The 25,270-nt window shown below is 43.1% G+C and overlaps 2 protein-coding genes and 2 long non-coding RNA genes across 11 annotated transcripts in view; 2 read left to right on the top strand and 2 right to left on the bottom strand.

Annotated features, from left to right (window-relative positions):
• Nucleotides 1-1,309: 1,309 nt before the first annotated feature.
• Nucleotides 1,310-15,271, top strand: LOC134514089 (uncharacterized). The gene is made up of 4 exons (XR_010070642.1): nt 1,310-4,184; nt 4,707-6,359; nt 10,581-10,986; nt 15,150-15,271. It is a non-coding gene; the product is annotated as an uncharacterized LOC134514089 (long non-coding RNA).
• Nucleotides 12,798-15,908, bottom strand: MYOD1 (myogenic differentiation 1). Its single transcript, XM_063331355.1, has 3 exons — nt 15,348-15,908; nt 13,757-13,835; nt 12,798-13,130 (listed from the first exon to the last, which is right to left on the bottom strand). Exons 1-3 carry the CDS (start codon nt 15,906-15,908, stop codon nt 12,880-12,882), a joined length of 891 nt encoding a protein of 296 aa, XP_063187425.1. The 3' UTR covers nt 12,798-12,879.
• The window catches only part of LOC134514088 (uncharacterized), a 24,508-nt gene continuing 15,054 nt past the window's right edge, over nt 15,817-25,270 (top strand). For 4 of the 8 annotated variants that reach the window (XR_010070634.1, XR_010070640.1, XR_010070636.1 and 1 more), the window contains exons 1-4: nt 16,490-16,635; nt 19,703-19,913; nt 23,270-23,376; nt 23,958-24,181. This is a non-coding gene — a long non-coding RNA (uncharacterized LOC134514088). Of the gene's footprint in view, nt 15,949-16,489; nt 16,636-19,702; nt 19,914-23,269; nt 23,377-23,941; nt 24,182-25,270 lie in introns of those variants that run through there. The other 4 variants (XR_010070635.1, XR_010070637.1, XR_010070641.1 and 1 more) reach the window with 4 other exon arrangements.
• The window catches only part of LOC134514087 (ferritin light chain-like), a 6,461-nt gene continuing 1,959 nt past the window's right edge, over nt 20,769-25,270 (bottom strand). Inside the window, exons 2-3 of the mRNA XM_063331357.1 lie at nt 23,877-24,023; nt 20,769-22,584 (exon numbers count right to left, since the gene is read on the bottom strand). Coding sequence (XP_063187427.1) covers nt 22,081-22,584; nt 23,877-24,023 — 651 coding nt within the window. The 3' untranslated portion in view covers nt 20,769-22,080. The remainder of the gene's footprint in view (nt 22,585-23,876; nt 24,024-25,270) is intronic.

The raw sequence follows: 25,270 nt of genomic DNA, 5'->3' as shown, positions 1-25,270 counted from the left end.
GATATTTTAGAGATCATAATTGGTCTTTACTTATTCCATTAAGTAAGAGAAACTCCCATGTGAATTCATTTGGTTTTCCTGAAAACATATGGGAGATGGAACTGAGTAAATAAGATGACTGGGATGGTGCACACGAGTGGAAGGAGTGTTCTGATGCTTGATAAAGGACTAGGGAGGTTTCCAAACTGTGTTTCCTGTAGGGAAAGAGATGATCGTTCCTTCCTGGCAAGAGGGGCAGTAAGCACTGCAAACAGCTCTGGAGTTGTCTGTCTTACACACAGCACCTGCTCGAATCCAGCACGTAGCTGGACTGGGTCAGGCACTGTGCTTCTCTCGGAGCACATATATTGATCTGAAACGATGTGGGTTTCCAGACGTACTTTAGTCAAGGCTGTAGTAAAACTGTCAGGATTTGTCTTTGATGAGGCATTCCCCCAAACAGAAATAATAGTTCCTCCAGAAATCACGGTGTTAAATCACAGCAAAATCTACTTTAAGTAACTGAAATTAGGCATACAGCTTGGCGAATGTGCTCTTTGTTACAACGTGGAGTTATAGGAAGGGTATAGATTTGCCTCTTGTCGTCTTTGTGCTGACCTAGGTGTCATCCAGAAAAACAAGCAGCTGGTGACAAGGAAAACTCAACTTACACAATTGGAAGATTCATGTCAACACATACGAAAAAACATGGTTATGAAAGCTGCTAAATATGTGTTACTATGAGCTGAGTGCAGTCATCCTGAAGGCTCTAAATCTACATTTCTAAAAGAGTAAATGAGTGCACATATATCTGAACTATTTAACTCTTACCATGTACTATAACTGGAGTTTCAGAAATGGCTAGTGGTTTGGCTTTATTTTATTAGATGATTTGTTTGGCACAGTCCTAAAAGGTCCTTGACTTTCTGAGACTGGCCTAGTCAGCTTTTTCTGAAAACAAAACTCTACTAATGCTGTCACTACGTTTTTAAAGTCTCAAGCAATTTGCAGGTGCGTGAACATAGCAACAGACACAAACGCATAGATACAGACATATGTATTTCACATATACTGTATACAGAATACGAAACAGGAGGTGCTAGTCTTTTCTTGAACAAGGTATGCAGTTTTCAGTGTCTCAAGTATATCTTTTTATTTAACCATATAAAAAAAAATTAGTGTCTGTTTCTGACTGAGTATAGAACATGCTCCATTTTATACAATATATATACTCACCTGTCAGCTGACTATTTCTCTAATAATTATTTCTCAAAATAATTAGAATATTTCTTCTCTTTTTTCTTTTTTTAAACAGAAGCAAGAACTTTATTTTTATTGAATGATTCACTTTCCACAACTGTTATTACTTCTCCAGCCTACTTTGAGTTTGCAATAGTGACTGAAATGTTCTTAGACAAGCAGATGGGAAAATGGCCTGTAAATCTTTATTGTTATAAATGGTTTGTAAAACTTTGAATGTTGAAAGGTAAGAGTAGTTCAAATAAATCTCAACAATGATGACTCAAAGGTTTCAAGTATTGCCTAATTCCCTTGATTAACCCAGCTTCTCAGTATTTGACATGAATCAGTAACTCTGAGATCTCTTTGCTGTTCTCTAGCTTCGTAAATATTTATGCAGCCAGTCCCATGAAATATCATATTTAATCCCATTGAAGTAATTCTTGGTATGCTGCATGTGAAGAGATATAAAGTATAATAGTTCAGGGATGCTAGTTAAATAATTGGCACTAAGGATGAAATCTGCTGCATTTCTTTTGTCAATAACCAGGATTTATACAATGTAAGTGTGAGTGAATGGAAAGCAAAATCCACCGTCTGTCACAAATCTTGGGCCAGCTGCTGGGAATGCAGATTTCTTGATCCTGGCTTGTGCCTGAGCCTGTGGCTCAGCATTAACAGCAGCCTTTTGTTCCACTTAAATGAGGTGTTGAGAGCTAGATCAGGGCAAATAGTGAAAGGATGGCACCTCTGTTAGCTTGTCCTGAGCCTTGCCTTTCTGGGATATGCTATAATGAATGGTCTCTCCACTCCCGGGAAAAGGAAGATGTGCTACCCAAAGTTTCCAGAACCGGGGAAAGCTTTCTGTTGGAATCTCAGTGCAAACGGGGGTAGTAGACCCCAGATTGTGTCTGGGATTCCTGCTAACACACAAGATTTACATCAGGTTTGTATTTAAATGGTTTAGCTTACGAAGAACAGTGATACGCTTGTTCCTAAGACACCGCACTGTTAGTCATTGTTTACTGATTCAGTCTGATTCATCTGTGGATTCTGCCAGGTTTTGCAGTTGTACTCCTTGCCTTTAGGTATTCCTGAAGTAGAAGGGGTTGTGGAATAATGAGGAAGCAGAGAAAGATCACAGTGACACAAGATATTCAGAGTTCACCAACAAGAAATCAGAAGTGAATCTTCCTTCAGAGATGCTCCATTCTTCTGTAAAATTGGACCTTTCTGTGCTTGTAGGATGGATTCCTAAGCTATACGAAAGCCTACCATAGCGTGTTCATTGGCTTTCCTATGAAGGGATGAGAGAAAAGGGCTGCCCAGTTCTCAAATCCATAATCCATCCAAAGCCTTTAGGCCTTCCTTCTATGGAATTTTTCAGGCTGTAATCAAAAATGAAATACATTTCTACAGGTTCTTTTAAAATTGTTCTCTATATCATAGGCATCCTGCCTGTTAAAAAGTGGAGAAAAAGATTACGTTCTGTGTCATATATGTAGAAGTATTTTAGTTTCTTATTTTCTTTATCACGCCGAACCCCTGAAGAACTCTTCAGTATATGAAAAGGTCTTCATGCAGAAGTACTACAGTGGTGCTGTGCTTCTGTAGCCCAGTTTGGCCACTGCATGATCCAAGCAGAGAGATGTATGCTCAAAAGGACAGTGCACCGCAGAAAATGTGATGTGCAAAGTCAATGAAATTACTGTCAGTTTTCCTGAGTGTGTACTTACACAGCCCTTAGGAGGTGGTTTTGCCTGTGTTTTTGCCTATATGTCCATAAATATATATAATTTTCATTGGGGCAAAATTCAGATGATTACATTTGGATTTCTAGTGGATTCTTCTGCAGCTTTGTTTCCATGTTATGTTATATTGCTTGTCTTATTAACTATTTCTCCCCTCCCAAGCTAAGACTGGGTAGTATCTGCACAATGTCGCTTATATTTAGCAATGTACTCTGAGGTACTTTGAAAGAGAAAAATCATGTTTATGCACAAAGGTTTGCATTTTCAGCCACACCTGAAAGCCCAGGAGATTTAAAGAGGATTTGATACAGTTGAAAATCAGGCTAGAGATGGTACATCAAATTATGAATTAAAACTTTCAGAGCTGAAAATATAAAACTAATTATCTTGGTTAAGAAAAAGTAAAATCTTTTAATTCACTCTGATCAATTAGTGTTAGTCTTTAGAAAGCAAATGAACAAGTACATAAATAGCAATGGAACAAATTAACAGAGGAGTCTTGTGTGCATAGACATCTGCTCAGCCAACCAAAGTTCCTAAAGGTTCAGCTGCGAGTCTGGAAACCTAACCACTGATGTCTAAAATAGAAGACATGGAAATAGATGGGGGGTTGGTTTGTTTGTTTGTTTTTCTCTTTCTACATTGTGCAGTTTACCACAAACAGACATAAAAAGAAGGCCACGGGTAATGGTTGTGATCAGGGATTGCTTGAAGGGCATATGCCTTCGCTCACCACAAAGCAAAGACATGTCAAAGACATGTTGCTTCAGCTACAGAACATACATGCAGGAATCACTACATACCTAGCAGCTGTGAGGATTAAGTAATCTGATCAATATTTTCTGTGTCTTTTTAAAATAATAATTATTTGTACTTAAAATAAGGAATAATGTTTTGTCATCCACATCTGAGGAATATCTTTTTTTTTTTTTGTCTTTGTTGCATAGCGGAACTCAGAATTCTTATTGCAAAAAAAAAAAAGCCAGAGAGCAGACGAGATAAAATGACAGATTCAGGTAAAACATGAGCAGCCAGCTTACAACAAGCAAGTTCAGTGCGTGACAATCTTCCTGCTCTTCCCTAGGGACCGGGCAGGACTGTTCAAGAAGGAGCAGATGGAAGCAGCTGCCAACAGATGCCTGCTGGAAAAGATTCAAGCCACGGTACTTGCTGGAACTTGGGAGTTAGTAATGGCCTGAGCTTACCCATTGAGAGGTATGTACAGTTTAGACCAGACAGCTATCGGTCAGTTCTTAGCTATGAGAATCAGAAAAAAACTATTGTGGAACAAAAGACATGTACAGGGCATTCTCTGAACAAGCCATCAGAGTTTATTTCTCAGAGAAGTCCTATGGTGAGAGGAATCTTTAAGCTGCGGTTGCTCATAGTACTAAAGATAAAAGAACACTGCTAATGTATTTTTCGTGATTGTGCCTATCCCATAATTCATTCACTCAAAATGGTGGTTTCTCTTGACCTTGAGCTAAGATTTAACAGGTGGGGAAAAGATAAAATTAGGAAATCCAGTGACGCAATGCTGGTACTTTTATGTCTTCTTGCGTATTTTCTAGCATACCATGAAGAATAATAAATGGCAAAAGCTAAAGAGTCCTTGGCAAATAAACAAAGAAAATAGCACCCTGTGATATTTTTACCTTTGCTTCCCCTCACCACGCACACTGTTTACTCCCACAGAGTTTGAAATATTAACCCAGCATGTTAATTTATTTCTTCCAGAGTTGCCCTGGCCATTGGATTTAACATCTCTTTTGGAAGTACTTCAAACCAAATGGCTGGCTCCATCTCTAGCTTTGTTAATTAAGCACATTACTTAGTTGCTTTTTTCATATCGTTTAATGTAATTGGCATTTGTGAAGCTTTTGAAAGGCATGTTTGGGACTACGTTTTGTGCAGCTGGCTTAAACTGCATGCTGCATGAAGTGTCTAGCTCTGTAGAGGACAGCCTTTGAGAGTGTAACGCATGTGTGCTCAGCACATACCGTGCTTCCTTTCCAAAAGGAACAAAAGTGACCAGTGTGACACATGTTTCTCCTGAATACATTTGTATTTCTATGGTATTGTATTTGTAATGGGAGCATTACGTGCCCTGTTTGAAGAACAGGACTCCCTCTACAAGCTGTTGTATAAATGCTTTGCTTTAAGATGATCTTCATCCTAACCACCTTTAGGCAACCTTGACACATAGGCACAAAAGCCTGTGGTTTTTCACATAGAAGTGCATCTTTGCAAGCCATGAATTTGGACTTGCTGTGGTAATTCCAACAGATAAGGGTGCCAATACTATGTCAACTGCCAATAAGATTGATGAATTTACACTAGGTAGGAATTCCAGTTGTCTTCGTGTGACATGATATTCTGTACCTGAACTGAGGAAGAGTTAGATATAAAAGTTTAGGAAAGAGCTATATATGTATGCAGTAAAAGAACATATATGCGTATGCACTAAAGAAATTATGACCAAGTCCTCTTTTTTCCATAGCAATGCTGCCCTCCAGTGGTCTAGGAAAAGAGCATACATATTGCTTATTTATCGTAATAATGTAGTTTCCATTTACACTGTACCTCTGTATCAAATGTACCTCTTAGTATCACAGGTACATGGGTTGTCTAGGCTCCAGCCTCAGGAAACCCACAGGTGGCATTTGTAACAAAGGTATTCCTAACAAAAAGGTATTACTTTACCAGTACAGTGCTACCGACTCTCTTTGTAAAGAACTGACTAAAAATGAAAACTCTTTCTCGCAGATGGCAAGATTGTAATAGTCTGCCCCACAGCGACAGACAAAACCTCTGACTTCAACCAACCACATGTAAGAAAATGGTCACAAGTTGTATGGACATGTCTCTCAGGATGTTTGTTCCCAAATGTGATGGATTGTAATGGAAAAAAACCAGCCTGGCCTGCCATTCGGTCAGTCAGTCAGACAGAGAGTTCTGCAGAGAGTGGTTGTCAGTGAACCATGAGGATCCTTCAACCATGAGAGCATGAATCACAAGCCACAGAAAAAAATACAAGTTCTCCAAGTTTTGTCTTTCAGTTATGGCAGCCAAGTGCATTTGTTTTAGGATTCAAAAGTAAAGCATCAATACCAAAGAAAAGAATGTTGTATGGCCAGAGTATAAGGTAGATGATCTTTAGGTATGTAATCTCTGCCCTTGCTTACCTTTCCCTTGCGTGGCTTCAAACGCTCTTTCCAAATGTGCAAGATTGCTTCTCAGCTTGTCCTGTTCTACACCTGCATGTTAAGCGGAGGTTACCATGCATGCTGAGGTGATTTGCACCCCACTGAGGGACTTGGACGCCAGAGAATTGCATCCTGGTCCCACTGTCATCTCCTGTTCCTGCGCATCTGCCCCACCTGCCTTCTGGTAAGCAACCTATCTCCCCCCCGGGACCATTGCTTGTGACACGGGCCATATAATGCCTTCAAAGACCTTCCATTTTCTTTCTCCTTTTCTCTTTCTTTTTTTACTTAAAACAAAGATAAATAAAATTTGCTCAGTAATAAAAAAAAACCAACCCTTACTATTCCTACAATATTTCTGTTTCTGTAGAAGGCTCCTGGTAAGGAAAAGCTTGCCTTTTCCAACATATTTTTCCTGCTTTTCCTAGTTTATGGGGCTCCAGGTGCTGACTGAAGACTGTGAATATTTTTACTGTTTCCCCACCAACAAATTTTCTGTTATAGAAAGATGAGAAAAAAGAACGTTGAATTCACCGAGTTCAGAAAGAGCTGCAATTTACCTGTTATCCAGCAGATGTTGCTGTTGGACCAAAAAACGGCTCGAGGTCAGTTCAGGTGGGTTAGGCAGGACTGTATTACAGGTTTCAACAGTTCCAGGATTTTATCCAGCATCTCCAGACCAGATCTGGTCCCTTGAGACTGAGAGACCCCCTTTTACAGCCACGGACTTGCAACACTAGGTGACTGTGGCTGACACAGACCTCTGAGTGAATCTGACTCCAAGCAAAAAACCAACACCACCCCAACCACAATCACGGTCTCCCTCAATCTTCTGGTTGAGTGGGTTATTGTCTGTCTGAGTTTTTAATAATTTTTTTATAAATAATGGAAAGCTTCACTTCATAGACAGTATTTGGCTCCCTATTGATGCACATTCACACATTGTGTTATTCAACTCCGCATTGGGTTATTCATCGACTCTTACATCAAATAGCACACTTGTTGGTGTTGCTAAGATGCATGTAGAAGATAAAAATTATTGCTGTTTTAGAAAGAAAATATGTTCAATGCCATGGTGACTGTATTATTGGGAAAACCCTGAGGTTTTCTATCACCCTGTGGTTACAGGATAGGTCAATTTTTACTATTAAGCTTACAATATTAAGGTCTTTGTTCAGAAGTGTCTGTGTACACAAAAGATAAATTTCTGGGTCTCCAGGGAAATTTCTGGATTCCTTCTACTGGCCCATGTGGCTTTACGCCAGACGTTCCTGATTCCTGGTGGAACCTGGGTGGGAAAGAACTATCTGGAGGCTCTTCTGTATTACACTAGGGACCATTCTCTCCCTCATTAACCCTAAACTCTCAAATATTGAAAGGAGAGCCATTGGTGTCCACTTAATAACATTCCCAGTTGTGCAACAAACCTTTTGAGAAGGGAACGTGCTGCATAGATCAAGGAGAGAAAGTCATGACTGTTCAACAGATTTACTGGAAAACAAGTGATTTGAAATGCTGAGGGAGGGCGAGCTGAGAAGCGTTAGTAAATAGTGCTTAATGAGATACTCAGGTATGCCTCACGGGACGATCCCTGGGATGTTCGGCCTGTTCTCTCTGTCCCACACTCTCTCACACACGCTGAATGCAGATCGTGTTGTCAAAGATTTGCACTCTGTACGAAGACCGTTTTACCTACCGTTATCAAAGCCAAAATTGCCGTATGCAAGTTATGCAAAATGACCTTCATACCATCTCCTGCTCGCACAGGCTCCATGTCAGCCACACATTTTGGAAATGTTGTAGATTTTCAGCATTATTATGGGAATAGTTTCTTGTTTGTATTTTCAAGATCAGGTGAGCGGTAAAGCCTGCCAGCTCGTGCAGCGCAGTTGTGCTCAGGGGATCGGCATATCCAAAGGGGCTGGGATAGAAATGGGTCAGTGAGCAGAGCACGAGCGAAGGGGCACGGCGGGGAGTTTATCTCATGGCTTTGCAGTGCTGCATGAACACTATCCCAGGCAGTATTACATGCAGTAGCTTGAAACTCTTCCCACTGAAGCTGGAAGTTTCCCCCCTGATTTCAAGGAACAAATTAATATTTTTTAAACGGAAGGGAAATATACATTTCTTCTCGTTACCATTTGGGTGCTATGAGGTACAAATGTTTGCTTGTCTGTTCACTTTTGGATGTAGTTCTTCTGAAGATGATAGTACTGCTTTTGTGAGTAAAATGAGCAGGTTTTGCCCTCTTCACAATTTGACCCTTTCGAATATTTCTGCAAAATACAAGCTGTAAAATGAAAACTGTCTTTCCTTGCACTTTCAGTGGAGTTTTGTAAGGTCTTTATCTTGTGTTTTAAATGACAAATCATTTAAAAGAGCAGCATCTGGTGCAAAGCAACTGCCAACTTAATATTTCTTTAATATTTGTAGATACAGATGATAAAATATTTTAAAAGGACCGACATACAAGGAATGGTTCATCTATTTCTTTTACCCAAAATCGAATTTTCAGTATGTTAAAAATTTCTCTATCGGCCTCAATGATAATGTGGGAAATGGTGTATAACATTGTTATTTTTAAAAAACAGTAACTTTATTGCACTTTTTTGTTGTGAAATACTGAAAGTAGAAAAAGGATCCTCTTCATTCTCACATTTGCAAATGATCCAATGAAATTTAAAATCAAAGTACTTTGTATATATAAGTGAGGTATAAATGTATTCCTCTCCACTTTTTCCATAGCAATAGTTTGAGTAAGATAAATCCATAATACTGGTTTTCTCATGCAGCCCCGCTGGGGCTTTTTTAAGTTACCAGATGAAATTGAGTATTCCCAAGATACACATTTATCTTTGTGTTCAAAGACAGCTACTTTCTGTTAATTATTTGTAGCTGCATGGCTTTCCCTTTTGAGGTAGCATTCTATAGGAAACGTAAGACAATTCTAATATCTTTAGTGAAGAGCTCCAAACCCACGGTGAGGCAGGCTCTGTACTGTCCCGCCGAGGCAGCTCGGGGAAAGGAACGGTCTGGTTTGCAGTCACCCCGTTTTTCCCAGGCTCTACAACTCAGTGCAATCTGCGGGATTCGGATTTTTTAAAATCAGACTGTATTTCTTTAGGTGCCCCATCCTGCAGAATATTGAACTGGAACCTGCGTGGTATAAACTGGTGGTTTCAGGTTATTGGTGTGTGTTTGAAACCCATGCTGGAGTGTCTCCCAGACCAAGCTAGACTGCAGTTTGTCTTGTAGGATCAGCCCTAAATGCCTAAATACACCTTCAGGAGCCCAATTTAAGAACAAAAAGTTTGTAAATGTTGTATCAGTCATGTATCTGTTCTTCAGCTCTGCTTATGTTCCCTGCCACTGTTGGAACTAAACTAAAGCTCTGAATCCAAATATTTCCAGCTTTGAAATATGTGCACATAGACTGGGATATACTGCTGTCAGTAACATGCCGTCCTCTTGATATACAGGGCAGTAGAGTAACTTCAGGCATTTGTTTTAAATATATTACCTTAGAAATAGACAGGAAGAAATTGCACAGGGAACACATTTTCTTTATTTAAGTTCAAAAATAAATATAGCTGTAACCTAAACGTGCATTTATCAGCACTGACGCCCTTTGGCCTTACTCCAGTGGACTTTTCTCACTGACATCAATGGGAAAAAGATGGGCTCTGCATAGGAAATCTGTGAATGTATTTTTTTTCTTCTTCATCCATCCATCTATTTTGGGATGTGCTAAATGCTTGTTCTCTGTTGTAACATTAACATCAGTATGTGGAAACTTGGGTTGCTAAAATAAATCGGTGAAATGCAATATACATGACTTCACATGGAACTGCATGTACATTGTTGAGCACAAGCGCCCCATGTCCACCGTGCTGTGCCAGCTTTACAGCCAGGTAAAACCTATTGTGTCCCACAGAAGCGTGCTGGAGTGAGGCGGGCATGAACTTTGTGCTGCCAGTACGTATAGGGTCACTGTACTTCCTGAGCTGGCAAAATATTTCTTGGTTGTCATTTACATGACAGTAAAATTAATACTTTTACCGGCCTCAGAGTATGGGCATGGCAAGGTTTATGGTATTTTACAAAAGCTTCTTTTGATCTTTTGCATTGTGGGCCTGACTGAGTGTTTGCTGGAGGCAATGAAAATGTTACTGTTGATGTGCGAGGCATTGATTTATGAGGCTCTGACTGTCTCTCTTTAGTTTTTGTAAGTTAGTGATATTGGCTTCAAACTAACCCGGGGCATTTTTCTGACCTTAGTAGAGACCCTCCTGATTCACGTTAGTATGAATTAGCACATTCTCAAGTTCATTTTATTTCTATTTTTAATGGAAAAATGAAAGGGGTAAGCTCAACCTTTATGGTCTGGACTGTTTTCTGCCCACAGTGAAATCAATGGGAGACCTTTACAAAGTTGGACTTTGATGCAGACGTTGAGGGGCCAGTCCTGCCTCAGAGTCCCCTCCGATCCACAGGAGCCTGGCCTGCTCTGCAGTGTGGTCCTGTGCCTCGATGCCGATTTATCATCTACCGTGGTCACAAGCACACAAATGAGGAAGGAATCCCTGTAGCTGCCACCTTCCCTGCCCCTCTGGCTTCAGATAAGACAGCAAGCTCAGAGCATGCCTCTGCCCCAGGAGGAAGGAGAAGCAAGTGCATTGCTCTGCTTGACACAAGGCGGCTCACTCTTCTCCTCTCCATGGAGCATTGATCTTCAAGGCCCCCATGACTAAAGGACTGGGAAACATTCCTATGGAATTAGCTGTTCTCTCGTTCTTTTTCCTGCTTAAGAGGTAAGAGCTGCACAAATTCCCTCATTAATAGTCACCTAAGAGAAAATACAGCAATTGATCTGTCATCAAAGTATTTAGAGCTGATGACGATATATGGGTTGGTTTTGGGGGTTGTGTTGCTTGGGTTTTTTCTGTGATGTTTAAACAAAATCCATAAATCACAGGGATATGACAAGAAGTTCCAATCAAATATGAGAAAAAACTTCTTTACTTTGAGGGTGACAGAGCACTGGAACAGGCTGCCCAGGGAGGCTGTGGAGTCCCCTTCTCTGGAGACTTTCAAGACCCTCCTGGATGCAGTCCTGAGTAATGTGCTCTAGGCAATCCTGCTTTAGCAGGGGAGTTGGACCAGATGATCTCTAGAGGTCCCTTCCAACTCTGAAGATTCCCTGATTCCGTGAAATGGGTTGTTTCATATTGGCTGTAGCTGATGGTTATTCTTGTCCAAATGTACAGAAATGCCCTGCTGGTTACTTACCAATGACAACCTGCTCGGGGCTTAACATTTTTCAGTTTCATGGCAAGCTTGCAAGGTTACACATATATACTGAATGAAACATAGCCCACTGGTTATTTTTAGAGAGGCTCTAAACAAGAAGCAAATCCCTGGAGTAGTGCTGCCAGAGATGCATAAAGTTCAAATCCAAATTAAAACTGCCTATCTTTGGCGTGAATTCCAACCTGAACTTGAGGAAAACTGTGATTTATACCTTGAACTTTTTGACAAAAAATCCTTTGCAATGATTTGCTGACACCTGAGAACATATGAACATGGCACAAAGACTTGAAAATTAGAACTTGAATGAAAAATATAAACATTTGTTCAAGAATGTAGTACTTGGTCTTGTGAGATACTCTTGTATGACTTCAAGTTATGGTAGCTGCACTGGAATTTGGAGAGTCTAATTTATTGTGATTCCTAGTTCTAACGCATCTTTGTAAGATCAAGTCCTATAATGTAATTGTAAACTTTGGGGGAAGGAAGAGAGACATGCTGATTTACCTTACAGATCGTTTTAATAACAACCTCTGATGCACAAGACTTGGTTTAGAAATCACCAAGATAGACTTATGAAGAAAATAGATCCCTTTTCAGCAATGTATTTATGCAAAGTAGTTGAAAGTAGTGCAACTGAACTATGTTCTTGATTTCTTTGCTGAATCAGAGCCTGTATCTTCTTCCTGCCAAGGCGGCGATCTTAATACCACTCCTAAATGCACTAGTAATTCTAGAAGCCCTAATGAAAGTCAAGATAACGCCACAGATTTTATAAATAAGGGTCTTTATTTAGAATACTGTTGAAAACATTCTTGGCAACCACATCGTATAAATATATAAAGTTAAAGTTTGACACAACAAACCAAGCAATATTAAATATTTTTTAAATTTTCCCCCCTTTTTGTTTTGTTTTTAATTTTTGCTTTTGTTTCTTTTTTTTCTTTCTTTTCCTATTTTTTCCCTTTTTTTTGCAAAGCAACTCTTATTTACAATTATACAAAAAGTTTTATAAAAAATGGTCCACAACCTTATTTTGGCCAGAACAGGAGTAATAGGAAGGATGTGTCATGCCACTACTGTCGTAGATTTCTATTCTCCTCCGCTTTCAATAGCCAGGCTCCTATTCCCCAAAGCCCAGATTAAACATTGGCCATTTCATGGTATACAATTTTATCTCTAGACATATTAAATAACTTTAGTTTAACAACCAATAAATAACTGGGTGTATTTTGAAGTACTACAGGTTTGAAAAGTTATACATTTGAAGGAATTTTGAGCAATATTTTAAAACTGGAACAAGTCTTAAGAATTGTCTCTTCAGTCTTAGAAGGCAGGTCTCGGAGCATGGCTGAATGGAGCAATTTGTTTTCACCGCAGTCCAGCTGGACCTGCCTTTATAGCACTTGGTAGATGGGGTTGCTGCTGCCGTTATCTTGGGGAAGTGGGGTGCAGTTGGTGGGGGAGGGAATTTGGGCTCCGCTATCATTCAGACTTGCTCCTTCTGGGGGGGAACAGGGACTCCCCTCAGCAACAGTTTCCACTGGAGGCAGTATAGGACATGTGGAGTTATCTGTGGAAATCCTCTCTACAATGCTTGAGAGGCAATCGAGGCTGGAAACAACAGAACTCTTGCCATGCTTTGGATCTAAAAAACAGACAAAAAAGGTGCTCAATTTATCCAATGGATACTTAATGTCAGTAGGATGCAGTTCTTTCATAAAACCCTAGGAAGTGGCTGACAGTATGCATCTGTGAGCATGTAAATTCAGAGGAAATGAATATTGGTGAAGAACACCAATAATCAGAAAACAGATACTGTAATTGCAAAATGGAAGAGAGCTCCAACTAAAGTATGCTACTTTTGGAGCAGGGTGGATCCAGGGCTTCGGTCCATGGAAAGGGAAGGGAAGATTTTAAAACAATCAGCAGTTTCTCCACTTTGGATCAAGGACAGATAGAGTTAGAAGAGTCTTCATGCAAAACACGGTTAACACTGAAAATTAGTTGCAGGGAGAAATGTATTTTTATCCAGCTGTTATATTGGCAAAATAAGAAATGCAGCTATAACATGTCCCCATACTTGCAAATACATCTAGAGGAAATCCAGCGCTTCTATTAGCATCGACAGCTTGCTGGCTGAAAAGGCAGGTTTCTCTTTCAGCCCAGCTGGGGTCAGCTAAACAACTGGGGACAGAGAAGGCACGGGGAAATCTGCTGCCTTGACTGCCTCTGTCTCCATGTTTCACACAGCCGTTAACGGCACATACTCACCATTGGGTGATTCTGTGTAGTAGCTGCTGTCATAGCTGTTTCGTCTGCGAGAGCTGCAAGGAGGCCCGCTGTACTCCATCTGGAAAGGAGAGCAATCTGATTGAGGGCACTGGATGGGGACAACGTTTACTGAAATCCCAGGAACCCCAATTTCGTATTTCACTCCCTAGTCTGTGCCATCATTCCAGTACTGGCTGAAACACCAGCAAGTTGTAGTTTCTTTGAATGAGGCAGAACTTAACTTTGCTAGAAGGGGATTCACCCCACAATATTTTATGTGGCACAGCTGTTGCAAATGAAAATTACCATTGTTATTGCATCAAATGCTGTAGGTTTACAAATGAGATGAGCTTTTCCAGCATTCTGATCGGATACTGCCCTACACTTTACAATTTACTTTACTGCCTCAATTTACAACTGGGAGACCAAAGGGGGAATGAGTCCTTTTTTGATTTTAATTTTTGAAGGTTTTTCCAAATATGAGTTCTTCTTAAAAAGACTCTGTCTAGCTTTGTCCCTTTTTATTTCCTTTAGTTTCTCTTCCCATTTCCATTTTGTACCAAAAAAAATACCCAAACACTGACCAATATATTTGTTTCTAATACTTTAACCTGCAATGAAATTACTCTTTCTGACAAAAGAAAAAAGCTGTATTTTGAGGAGAGGTCATTTGTGTAAATCTCTCCAATCTGCCAACTATCTCATGATTGCAGATATTCAACTCATTAATGATTATACCCACCACAGCACAGAAAAAAAAAATCTCAGGTCTTAAAGTGCTGTGGATATCCCGTCCCAGACAGCTGTCCTGCACTCCAGTCACCACATCCCGCCAGCCCAGAGTCAGACCAGAGTCCGAGTGTATAGTCCCACTGAAAAGGTGCAGCGATGAGACACCCTGTCTGGCACCCACCCTTCTTCTCCCCTCCCCATAGTGTACAAGCAGGACTGAAAGCCTGGGGTCTCCTTCCTATTGCTGGTAAACGTCTATGGAGGGGATGGTGAGAGGAGAAATGGAGAACCTTTTTCTTAAGGGTCAAGACAAACAACTCCTGTTGCTTAGAACCTCCTGCTGTTATCATGACGAATCACAGAAAACAAAACCCAGACTTCAAATCAATTCCCCTGTAACTACCATGACCAAGCGGGACCTTCCTCTCTGCTGTCCTTAGAGGATTCAAAGGTAATGACACAGCAGAAGATGGAAACAGAGATGCCCCAGCAGCTATGGGAGCACAGGCAGGGCTCAGACCTCACCATGCCCCCAGGTATCCATCCCAGGCAGCTTCCCAAAGCCAGCAGCTCTCCCCTGGCTCCCCCAAGACAAAGAACGACCTGCCTAACTTCTCATCCCAGGGAAAAAGTGTTTAAGAGATTTTTTCTTCTTTCCCAGAGATCCTGGCATGTGGGAACCCCACCTCCCTTTGCTACTGGAGCTCAAGGCATAAAAAAGGACTTTGTCTTCTGCCTGGGGAGGTACGGAAGGCAGCTGCTATCAGAAAGGCAGGAGGAGGCGACTCGCCCTGCGCAGGTTTGGACCGACAGTGTCCGGGGCGCCTTGGTGGCAGGGTGTCCTCCCTGGGGCACTCACCATGCCGTCGGAGCAGTTGGAGCGGGGGCTGGAGGCATCCGATTCCCCACTGTAGTGCTCCAGCACCGGGTAATAAGCGTCCTCCTGCTCCCGCAGCAGCGCCTGCAGGCTCTCAATGTAGCGGATGGCGTTGCGCAGGATCTCCACCTTGGGCAGGCGCTGGTTGGGGTTGGTGGAAGTGCAGCGCTTGAGGGTCTCAAAGGCCTCGTTGACCTTGCTGAGCCGCCGCCGCTCCCTCATGGTGGCAGCCTTACGGCGGTCAGCATTGGTGGTCTTCCTCTTGCAAGCCTTGCAGGCCCACAGCAGGCAGCGGCCGGCCTGGTGGTGCCCGCTGGGCGCCCGGACATGCTCCTCCTCGTGCGGGTGCCCATGGTGGTGGCCGTGGTGATGCGGGTGCTCCTCAGGCTTCAGCAGGCCCCCCACGTGCACCAGCCGGGGGTCCAGGTCCTCGAAGAAGTGCATGTCCGACGTGTTGAAGCACGGGTCATCGTAGAAGTCATCAGTGGCTGTGAAGGAGCAGAGGGAGCCCTCCGTCATCTCCATGGGGCCCAGTAAATCCATGTGGGCGGCAGCAGAGGAGACAGCAGCTGGGCCAGAGAGGGTGAGTGAGGGGGTCAGAAGAGAGGGGGCTTCGATGGGGCTCTTTGGCGGCTGTCACCAGCCAGGCGGCTGTGCGGAGCGGGGGCCCTCGCACGCTCTGCCAGGCGAGGCCACCAGCTCTAGCTTCTGCCACCGCCGACCCCCTCCCCAGCCGCGCCGGTCCGGGAGCGCCACTCAGGCCGTATTTATGCCGGAGCCCCCCCGTCGCGGCGGGTCGGGTCGGGACGGGGCGGGGCGGGGCGGGGGCCGCGGCCGCCGGAGCCCCCGGGGGGGCGGCGGGGCGCGGTGTCCCGCGGGCGCGGGGCGCCGTCGGGGCGCAGCTGCGGGCGCTGGGGCTGCCGCAGAGCTAACGCCGGCCGCTGCCCGGCTGTCTTTTTTTTTTTTCCCTTTTCCTCTATTTTTTTCCCGCTTTAAGCAGCCCGCCCTGCCCAGCCGGTCCGTGGAAGCCAGGCTTCCCGATGCCCGAAGGTGCCGGCAGCCTCGCCCCGGGGGAGGGCGCCGCTCCCCGCTTCTTCCGCACGCCGCGGCGCGTTTCCCGACGCGTCCCGGCCGGTGGCCGGCGGCGGTGCACGCTTCGCGGCAGGGCAGCGGCAGCGGTTCCGCTGGTTTCTCCCGGGGAAGAAACCCCCCCAGCCCCGCGACAGGTTTCTCCGCGCCGGCCGCGGCTGTGCGTCTCTGCGGCCACAGGGTAACTACCTCGGGGGCGATGGTGAGGGCGGACGGTGCGGGCGGCACCTCAGGGCGGCGGCGAGGCTCCGGGGCCGGGGTCCGGCCGCGCAGGGCCCGGGGACACCGCGGAGAGCCGGGGCCGCGCCCGTCCCGCGGGGGCAGCGGGTACCGGGGCAGTGGCAGGACGGAAAGGTCTTGGCTGGGGGGAGCCGCCGGGGCGGCCGCGCTAAACATGGCGGCCGCCTGGTGGCGCTGCGCTGGGCACTCGGCGGCGGCGTGACATGGCCGCCTCTAGGGGGGGGTAGCGGCCCGCCGGGCTCCGCCGCCTGGGCCGCCCGGCGCCGGGGGTTCCCGCCGCAGCTCCGCGCCCTGAGCGGGGATTGCGGGCTGGGGCAGGTATTAGGGGCTCAGCTCCCGCCGGGTCTGCGGGCCAGGGAGGTGAGGGAGGGAGCGGGCCCGTCCGTGAGGGCCGTTACTCCGCTCTCACCTGAGGGAAAAAAAAATTCCCAGCCGGAAAAGCAGACGTGTCTGTGTCCCGTGGGAGCGTGTTAGGCTTTTTCTGGGGAATCGGGGTGTCCCTGCCCACGTCTGAGCCAGGTAGAGGTCAGAGACACACACCGAGGATGGAGAATGTTCAGCAAGACTCAAGTGCAGTTACTGAAACTATTTGACCTCGGAGCAAAAAGAAGCTGTGTGGGAGGGTGAGGTCTGGAGAGGCTGAGACCAGCTACTGCCTGAGCAAGCTGCAACCATATTTATCACAGGAAGTATTTGATTCCTCCAATAAAGCGATGCAGTAATGGTTCAGTCATGACGTACCGGAGGCGAGCTGAGGCCAGAGTTACGTTCAGCTATCGCTTTAGCAAATGACTCTTTTCACATGAGCTGTGATGTATAAATTTGCGTTTCAGGTTCCTCTTTCAACTCAAGCCTCTGCTTACCTTTATTCTGAAATCTTTGAAGAGATTGACTTAACCTCCTGAAGCAGCATGTTGCTGCACATGTAGTTGCACTGCTGGATTGCTTGTGCAATAAGAATTTGTTATTTCCAATAACTAGCAGTGGCAGAGTTTGTACCTTGGAGAGATGGGATGGTTTTTGGTAATGTCTCTCAAGGATGCTAGAGTTTTTACTCTGTTTTTGGAATACCATTTGAGATAAGAAATTAGGTGGTTGTTGTTCCGATATTGAGGCACTTCAGCAATGCAACTGTGTGATTTCATTGACTTCATGATTAAAATAGTTCTGGGTATTTTTAATGTACCATGAGCTAAAATTAATCTCCATTCTGCAGTTATAAATATTGGTGAAATTTCAACTAATTCAAAATCAAAGGCAAAGCTCTCTCTTCCGTGGGACGAAGGGCTGACTGAGAGAATCTGCAAACGTAGAAAACATCCCATCAATGGTCTAGTCCCCAGTCCTTGTGCCTGTGACTTTCTAGAGGGGCTATCGTGATGGTGGCTTCTTCTGTTGTTATATGATTTATATTTTTTTTGCAGAAAGTCCTATTATGCCGTCCCCATTTTCTACTTACTTAAGTGTCTTTGAGTACAAAGATAAGAACTGTTAGTCACATTCTGTCATTATGCCCCAAAGATAAAATTGTTATTTAAAGAAAAAAAGTATATGTTTTGGGCTCCGTACAAGTTTGTTCTTTCACTGTATCCAATGCTGAAAAGCGATATGTCCCAAGGAGATCAGCTATTGACCACACTTACACATCTAGAAGTGTATCTCCCAGCTGTTTCTGAGAGGCAGAGTAGCAAACTTGTGAAAACACTTCACTGTTATTACAGAGGTTCTTTGATCTAGAAGGAATGAACAGCTTATTATTATTTATTTTTAAATCTTTATTGAACAGTTAAAAAATAAAAATAATTTGTATTTGAAATAGTGCTAGGTATACAATAATGCATAATAAGTATAAATGAGAAATAGTTGTATGCTGTAACTGAGTGTGTAAATTGGGATATCAAAGCTTAGTGCTGGCTGTGCGACCCACTCAAGATGCTTAAACCCTCTCCAGATCATTGGTTTCATTTGTGGACAAGGTAATTTTACCTAATATTTATCCAGTGTTGTAGTGTATTCTGCCACTAGGTTATATATGACCCCAGGAAAAGGCACTCTTGAGACTTGTGCGCATAATGGTTACCTGGGGCAAAGTGGTAACAAATGGTGGGACTTGGACAAGCAGTACAAAGAGACTGCCAATAATTGCCCTGAATGCACTTAAGTGCATGAATTCACCGAAGTAAAAAAGTCAAAAGGCGGCCTTGACCAGATGGTGAATTCCACTTGGAGTGATCTTCCAGTGAAGGTGCCCTTGAGGACCCCTTTCCTGCCGCTGCCACCAGAACTAACATTCACATTCCAGTATCATTGCCAAAGATGGGTTTGTCCAGAAAGATGTTGCCTTGTGTGGTGCGGCCTGAAAGAAAAGGTCCTTGCAAAGAAGAAATCCTGAGGTGCTCTTCTCAATTTTTTGTAGCCACAGTGGAGAGGATGAAGGACAGCGTGATGTCCACCTAGAGACTTTAAGTGAATTCTTCACTCTGAGAGTAGGCAGCAGCAAGGGCCCTTTCCATGCAACCATAGGTAGTGCTTATGGCAAGAATTTAGAAGTATGCCATAGTTAGTACCTGTCTGGAAGCCTCTGCAGCCGTAACTCATGATTTCAGTAAAGATTAGATCCCTCCAGAGCTTCCAGTTTGGATGCTGTATTTAGGGTATTGGTGCTGCTATAGCTATTCTGAGCTGCCCCAGATTGTGCGTTTGGATGGTTTGGGCGTGGCTTTGGAAGTACAGATACAGAGTGTGTGTGTAAACAAGCATTCAGCAGAGAGAGAGAATTTGTAAAGTTTCTGTAAGTGTTATTGCCCCTATACCTCTTCCACATTCATCCTTCGTCTCCTTTTTTTCAGGCTGAGAAGCATGGATAGACTCATCCTATAGACGATAGATAGATATTGTTAACAAAGTTGGAGATCATAATTACAAGCATCTTCTGCCCTCTCAGCAGAAGCAGTATGTGGACAAGAGCTTATCTACAGTAACTGATTGATTTCTCTTTTCTTTTTCAGAGGATAGAGACTGGGAAAATAGCTGATTGTGAGTTTATCTAAAATGAACAGAATTGTCTCTTCAGACAGAGGGCCCAGAACGTGTATGGAAAAGAGAGAAAGAAAGACCTAAAATCTGAGAACGTGTGGATACATTTGGCTAGAAAGATGAATATGAGAAGAGTCTCTGAGAAACAGACGTGGCAGTATATCAGGGAAAAAGAAAAGGCAAGTAAGTCTTGCTTTGAAAAATGTAAATGTTGGGCTCTTTGTTATGTCGGAATTCATTTAAAGTAAAAATCTTAAGTGCTGGAAACAACGGAGGAGGCTGTACCTACATTTCAGAAGGTCACCAACTCTTAAAAGAGAAGACTGTTGTAGAAATAGGTCAGACGTTACCAGTAGTATTTGAAGTGGTTTTATATGGCACTAGTTTATAATTCCGTTAGTAGCTTTGCTCCGTTCATACTTACTGAGATGTATTTTAATACTGAGAGGGAGGGATTCCATTGCTCTTATTCATGTTGAGTTGCAGTCAGTGGAACTAATTGTTGAATAAGGTATGCTCAGCATGAAGATGGGTGATGGAATCTAGCCCAGATGGAAATATATTTTAAACTACTGCTGTATTAGAGAGCAGCCATGTCAACATAGACAAATCTAGCATGTTGCTAAAAGCGCTTCAAGTCATTCTTGTGGCACACTGCAGTTTTTTTTACAGAGGAATACAGGGGTTGTTTTAAAATGATGCCCCACGCCCCCAAGATTGAATTGTATTAGCAGAAAGATTGGGGAGACATCTGCATTGTAATTGTCCTGTGCTACAACACCAACAGAAAGTAGGTGGGCTAAGGCAGTTTTGCAGAAATGGCTACTTAACAGCAGCTGTCTATAAAAGCCAGTTTACTGAAAATGTTTCATTGTGCAGCGTTCTTATCTTAATGCAGTTTTCTGACATTTATTTTCATTCTGTGGTTTACTCTTCCATCTTGTGCAACTTTCTTAGTAGTAGAAAAGTACTGGTGCAGTTTTATATACTAGCATGCCTATGTGGTAAATTGAGGAATATAATGTAGATGCAAAGTGCCATTTTTAACTGAATTTATTTTCAAGCATAACAGGAGTATCGCTTACAGTATTACATAGAAGTATGAGACAGTCTTTCAATTAAGCAAACCCTAATTGCATAAAAGATGTTGTACATAATGACCAAAAAAGCTAGCTGCAGGCAGCTGATCTAGCCAGTTGCTCTTCTTAGGTGACCTTGGTAGCCAGTGTACAGAAAGAGATGCACTCCCCTGTAGGAGATGAATGGAAGGAATTTGGACACCTCTGAACTTTAACCAAGCTGGCTACAGTAAAAGCCTTAGATGTGGTGGTGCTAATAGCCCCCCTAATTGAACACTGTCCAAACTGAAATGCAAAACTAATGAGTGGCCACGCTCTATGATGCTACTCTAGTTAAGTGTGCTGCATTTTCACTAGGATCTTATTCCTCTACTGAGGACCAAGATAGGGAATACAAGAAATAGTAGCAGTACCATAATTTAGTTAGCTGAAATAGGGGTCTGTATGGTAGTTAAAGCAACAATCCTAGGTTAAGTCTAGACAGAGCCCTAGAGTTAGTGTCTTCAGTGACACTTGCAAAATATGCACTAGAACCTGTAAAGATCACTTCTAATGAGAACCCATCATTTCCCCCTCATCTGCTTTCTGATGATGAGAAAAGCCAACTAGGCAAATAACTGTAGAGAAACCCAGCACATTGTCTTATTCCCACCGCTGAGGAAGTGTTTTCATCCTTCATCTTGGATAAGTATACACTGAAAATAGCTGGGTGATAAGTAAATTAATTAGATTACTTATTTAAATTGCTGCTGTGATCGAAATACGACAAGATAACTTTATTTTAAAACAAGTCTTTTAAAAAAGTTCATTATGTTAGTATACTTGTTAGTAATGTAAAATATCTGTTATACAGTAATATAAATATTCAATAATATAAAACTAAATCTTTAGATTTTCTGCCACACAGATGTTTCCTTGTACTGAAGTTACATTTTCATTTATTTTTAATAAAAGTTATATATACTGTTAAAAATAATTTGCACTAACTAGTCCTGTTAGTAATTTAAAACAGAAAGGAGGCTTAAAGGCTTTTGGCTTCTAGGAAGAATTGCATAGATAAAAGGGTGACTAATGCTGGCAATTTACATAACTAGCAACCTTGCTATGATTTAACCAAAATAATGGTGTGGGCTAAGTTTTCAGCTGTGGCTCAACAGATGAGGGAACAGGTTGTAGAGCAGGAGGAGCGATACAGCATCATGTCTCCTGAGTTCTGGTCTCAAGTCCATCTGCTGTACAGGTCTGCCTTAGGAACTGCAACAGCCACAGCATTAAAGGCCCTCCCTGCCCTGCTTTGCTTTTGCGCCTGTCCCATCATTACACTGTGGCAGCGTGGTAGTGCAGTGTATGGTTGCATATATTGGCCCTACGCCATTTCTGTGCTGGGAAGATTCTCTCTGGGGTCGCTTCAGACCCTCTGCAGCCCCTGTACACTGCTGGAGAGGTGGGCAGGGGCCGCAGTGCTGACTAGACTCTGGCTCTATGCCTGTTCTGAACTCTTTCTGCAACCGGTCCATAAAGTAATCCCCAAGACTATTTCTGCCATCTTGGGAACAGTCAAGCCTGCGAGCATTGGTCAGTAGGTCTCCCATCATCTTGATCTTCCGGATTTTGGGCCCGATAAATTGTTTCTTGATAGTGCTTGCGCTATGAGGGTCTGCATTTTCAATACTCAGGGCATAAAGCTCTTCAAAATATCGTATCATAGTCTTCCACTGTATCATTGCTAATTCCAGGGCTTTCATCAGACCGACTGCATACTCACAGTTTGGTTTCTAAAAACAAAGACAGAATTACATTTATTCAGAACAGCTCATTTTACTGTATTCATTGATGGTTTCCTGCAACTTACCTGGGCGCTCTAAACAAGATGTGCTAGGATTTTGCAACAGCTCCTTCTACTTTAGACCATCCATTGTTTTTTTGCAGAGTTGAATGGCTGTAAACATACAGAAGTGGCAGAACCCAAGCACTTTTTCAAGTAAGAGAGATTTAGGCAAAGCTGCTGCTTTGCCTGAGGAGAGTTCTTACACCAGGAGACCCTACCGCAGAATCACAGAATGGTTTAGGTTGGAAGGGACCTTAAAGATCATCTAGTCCCAACGCCCCTGCCCTGGGTAGGGACACCTTCCACCAGACCAGGTTACTCAAAGCCCCATCCAGCCTGGCCTTGAACACTTCAAGGAATGGGGCAGGCACAACTTCTCTGGGCAACCTGTTCCAGTGTCTCACCACCCTCACAGTAAAGAATTTCTTCCTAGTATCTACTCCAGATCTCCCCTCTTTCAGTTTAAAACTGTTACCCCTTGTCCTATCACTACACCCCCTCATGAAGAGTCCCTCCCCATCTCTCCTGCAGGTCCCTTTTAAATACTGGAAGGCTGCTATAAGGTCTTCCCCGATTCAAACTGAATATTTAGAAAGTTTTCAAGATGGCCTTTTTATTTTTACTTTCTACAGCTTAACAACTGCTATGATAGGCTAAAGAAGAGCATTCTGTATTAACTATTTACAGAATACTAATTTGGAAGAGAAGAATCAGCCCCTTGGGTCTTCCAACAAATGAGGTGGGTTTGAGTTATTCCTTTGTACCTGTGCAAGCCTGACTCAGATCTCTAGTTCAGATTCTATCTTGGGCTGTGCTCCAACAGATCAACTACTGCCCCAAGCTGGATGTTTCTTTTACCTCCTTCCTTACCACCTTTCTTAGGTGCTAATGGCTTCTATTTAATTTAAATGTGAAGGAGACAAATGGGTTTAAGTAGTGTCATTATTCATTACAGCACACTGGAAACAGGAGTCTCCAGCTGAGTGAATAAAAAGGGGACCATTCTTCATGTTCTTTTGGGCTAGAAAGCAGCTACGTAGAGTTAGGTCTGTATGTCTGACAGTTTCTAGGCATCACAATCAAGAACAAAACCTTGTACACTAATATGACAGGGAAATTACATCTGGAAATCCAAGAGTGGATGAATGCAGAGATCTGAAGTACCAACAATATAATGCAAGAAGTTAGAGTAATTGCTGCAGATTGCAGCTGCTTGAAAGCTTGTTGTCTGTTACCCACCTGGATGGTTTTAGAACAGTAATGGCCACCTCTTTCTTGCTGATATTTCATTAAAGCCTCTGCAGCTTTTCTCTCTTCCAGAGCTTGATGCAAGAAGAACTTGGAAACATTTGGTAGAGCCACATGCGACTGATGAAAATATTCACCCTAAGCACACAAAACAGGAATGTTAAGATTTGCTGGAGATGGGACTGAGTTGCAGCAGAACATGGTTTTATCAGAACTCCAGAGACCCTTCCAATGGAAGTTGTTCTACCAGCACAATCACTCTGAAGACCTTAATCCAAATTTCTGCAATAAATGAAGTAAGTAGTTACGGTCACAGAATCATAGGAGTTGGAAGGGACCTCTGGAGATGATCTAGTCCAACCTGCCAAAGCAGGGTCACCTAGAGCAGGTTGCACAGGGACGCATCCAGGCAGGTTTTGAATGTCTCCAGAGACAGAGATTCCACCACCTCTCTGGGCAGCCTGTTCCAGTGCTCTGCCACCCTCAAAGTAAAGAAGTTCCTTCTCACATTTAGATGTAACTTCTTGTGCTCAAGTTTGTGCCCTTCTTAAATGAAAAAATCTCTTTACTTCTACTAGAACTTCTTCTGTCCTTTAATACTAGACAGGTAACTGTAGTACTGATGTCCTCTCTCAACAACAGTCAGAGATCCTCAGAATATTTTATTTATGAGTGGTTGGAGGTGTGTGTGGGTTTTTTTGTTGTGTTTTGTGTGGGGGTTTTGTTTGGGTTTTTTGGTGGCTTTTTTTTTTTTTTAAACATAGTCCCAGAGCAGGGAACATCAAGATTTATCCCTTCAGGCCAGCATTCCAGTGAAAAGTTAGCTTTCAAAGGTATGAGAAAGATGAGACAGATACCAAAAAAGAAAACAAGCACAACTTTGCATCTGTTTATCAGCTTCATTATGGATAATGTTATTCCAAAATAAAGAATACTGCTACTGAACTATACTGTATATACCTTTAATATCATATGTAGCTTATGCCTAGGAATACTTCAGAAGTAATACAACCCTAAACCCGCTGCAGGCCTTGTTTTACTCTGTATGGGAAAGTAACAGCTTTAGCCACTGCAATATTTGACTGTGCTAACAGATCTATCAGCTCTTACATTAGAAGAATTTTATCCATGGCGTTGCTGTCCCATAAAGAGAATGTATTAGAGACAGGTAGTGAAGGAGAGCTACCAGCCACCAGGTTATACTAGCTTCAACACTGGCTCTGCGCAGCTCCGATGTTGAGGAGAATGAGAGGCAGCAGCTGGGAATATGCCAAGGACTGAACTGCGGGAGCAACAGCATCTTGATCTGCTGGTTCCCTAAACATGCGCATGCAATGCAGCACAGCTTTTGTCTCTCAGACACACTCTCAACTGGAGTACTGCAG

The sequence above is a fragment of the Chroicocephalus ridibundus genome, chromosome 4, assembly GCF_963924245.1.
Source record: "Chroicocephalus ridibundus chromosome 4, bChrRid1.1, whole genome shotgun sequence".
NCBI lineage: Eukaryota > Metazoa > Chordata > Aves > Charadriiformes > Laridae > Chroicocephalus > Chroicocephalus ridibundus.
This window is presented reverse-complemented; position numbering and strand designations above follow the sequence as displayed.

Coding starts and splice junctions, on each gene's coding strand:
- MYOD1 (XM_063331355.1), bottom strand. CDS start 15,908: ATGGATTTACTGGGCCCCATGGAGATGACGGAGGGCTCCCTCTGCTCC. Junction 13,836..15,347: donor CCAACTGCTCCGACGGCATG/GTGAGTGCCCCA, acceptor TCTCCTTTCCAG/ATGGAGTACAGCGGGCCTCC. Junction 13,131..13,756: donor CTACACAGAATCACCCAATG/GTGAGTATGTGC, acceptor TCTGTTTTTTAG/ATCCAAAGCATGGCAAGAGT.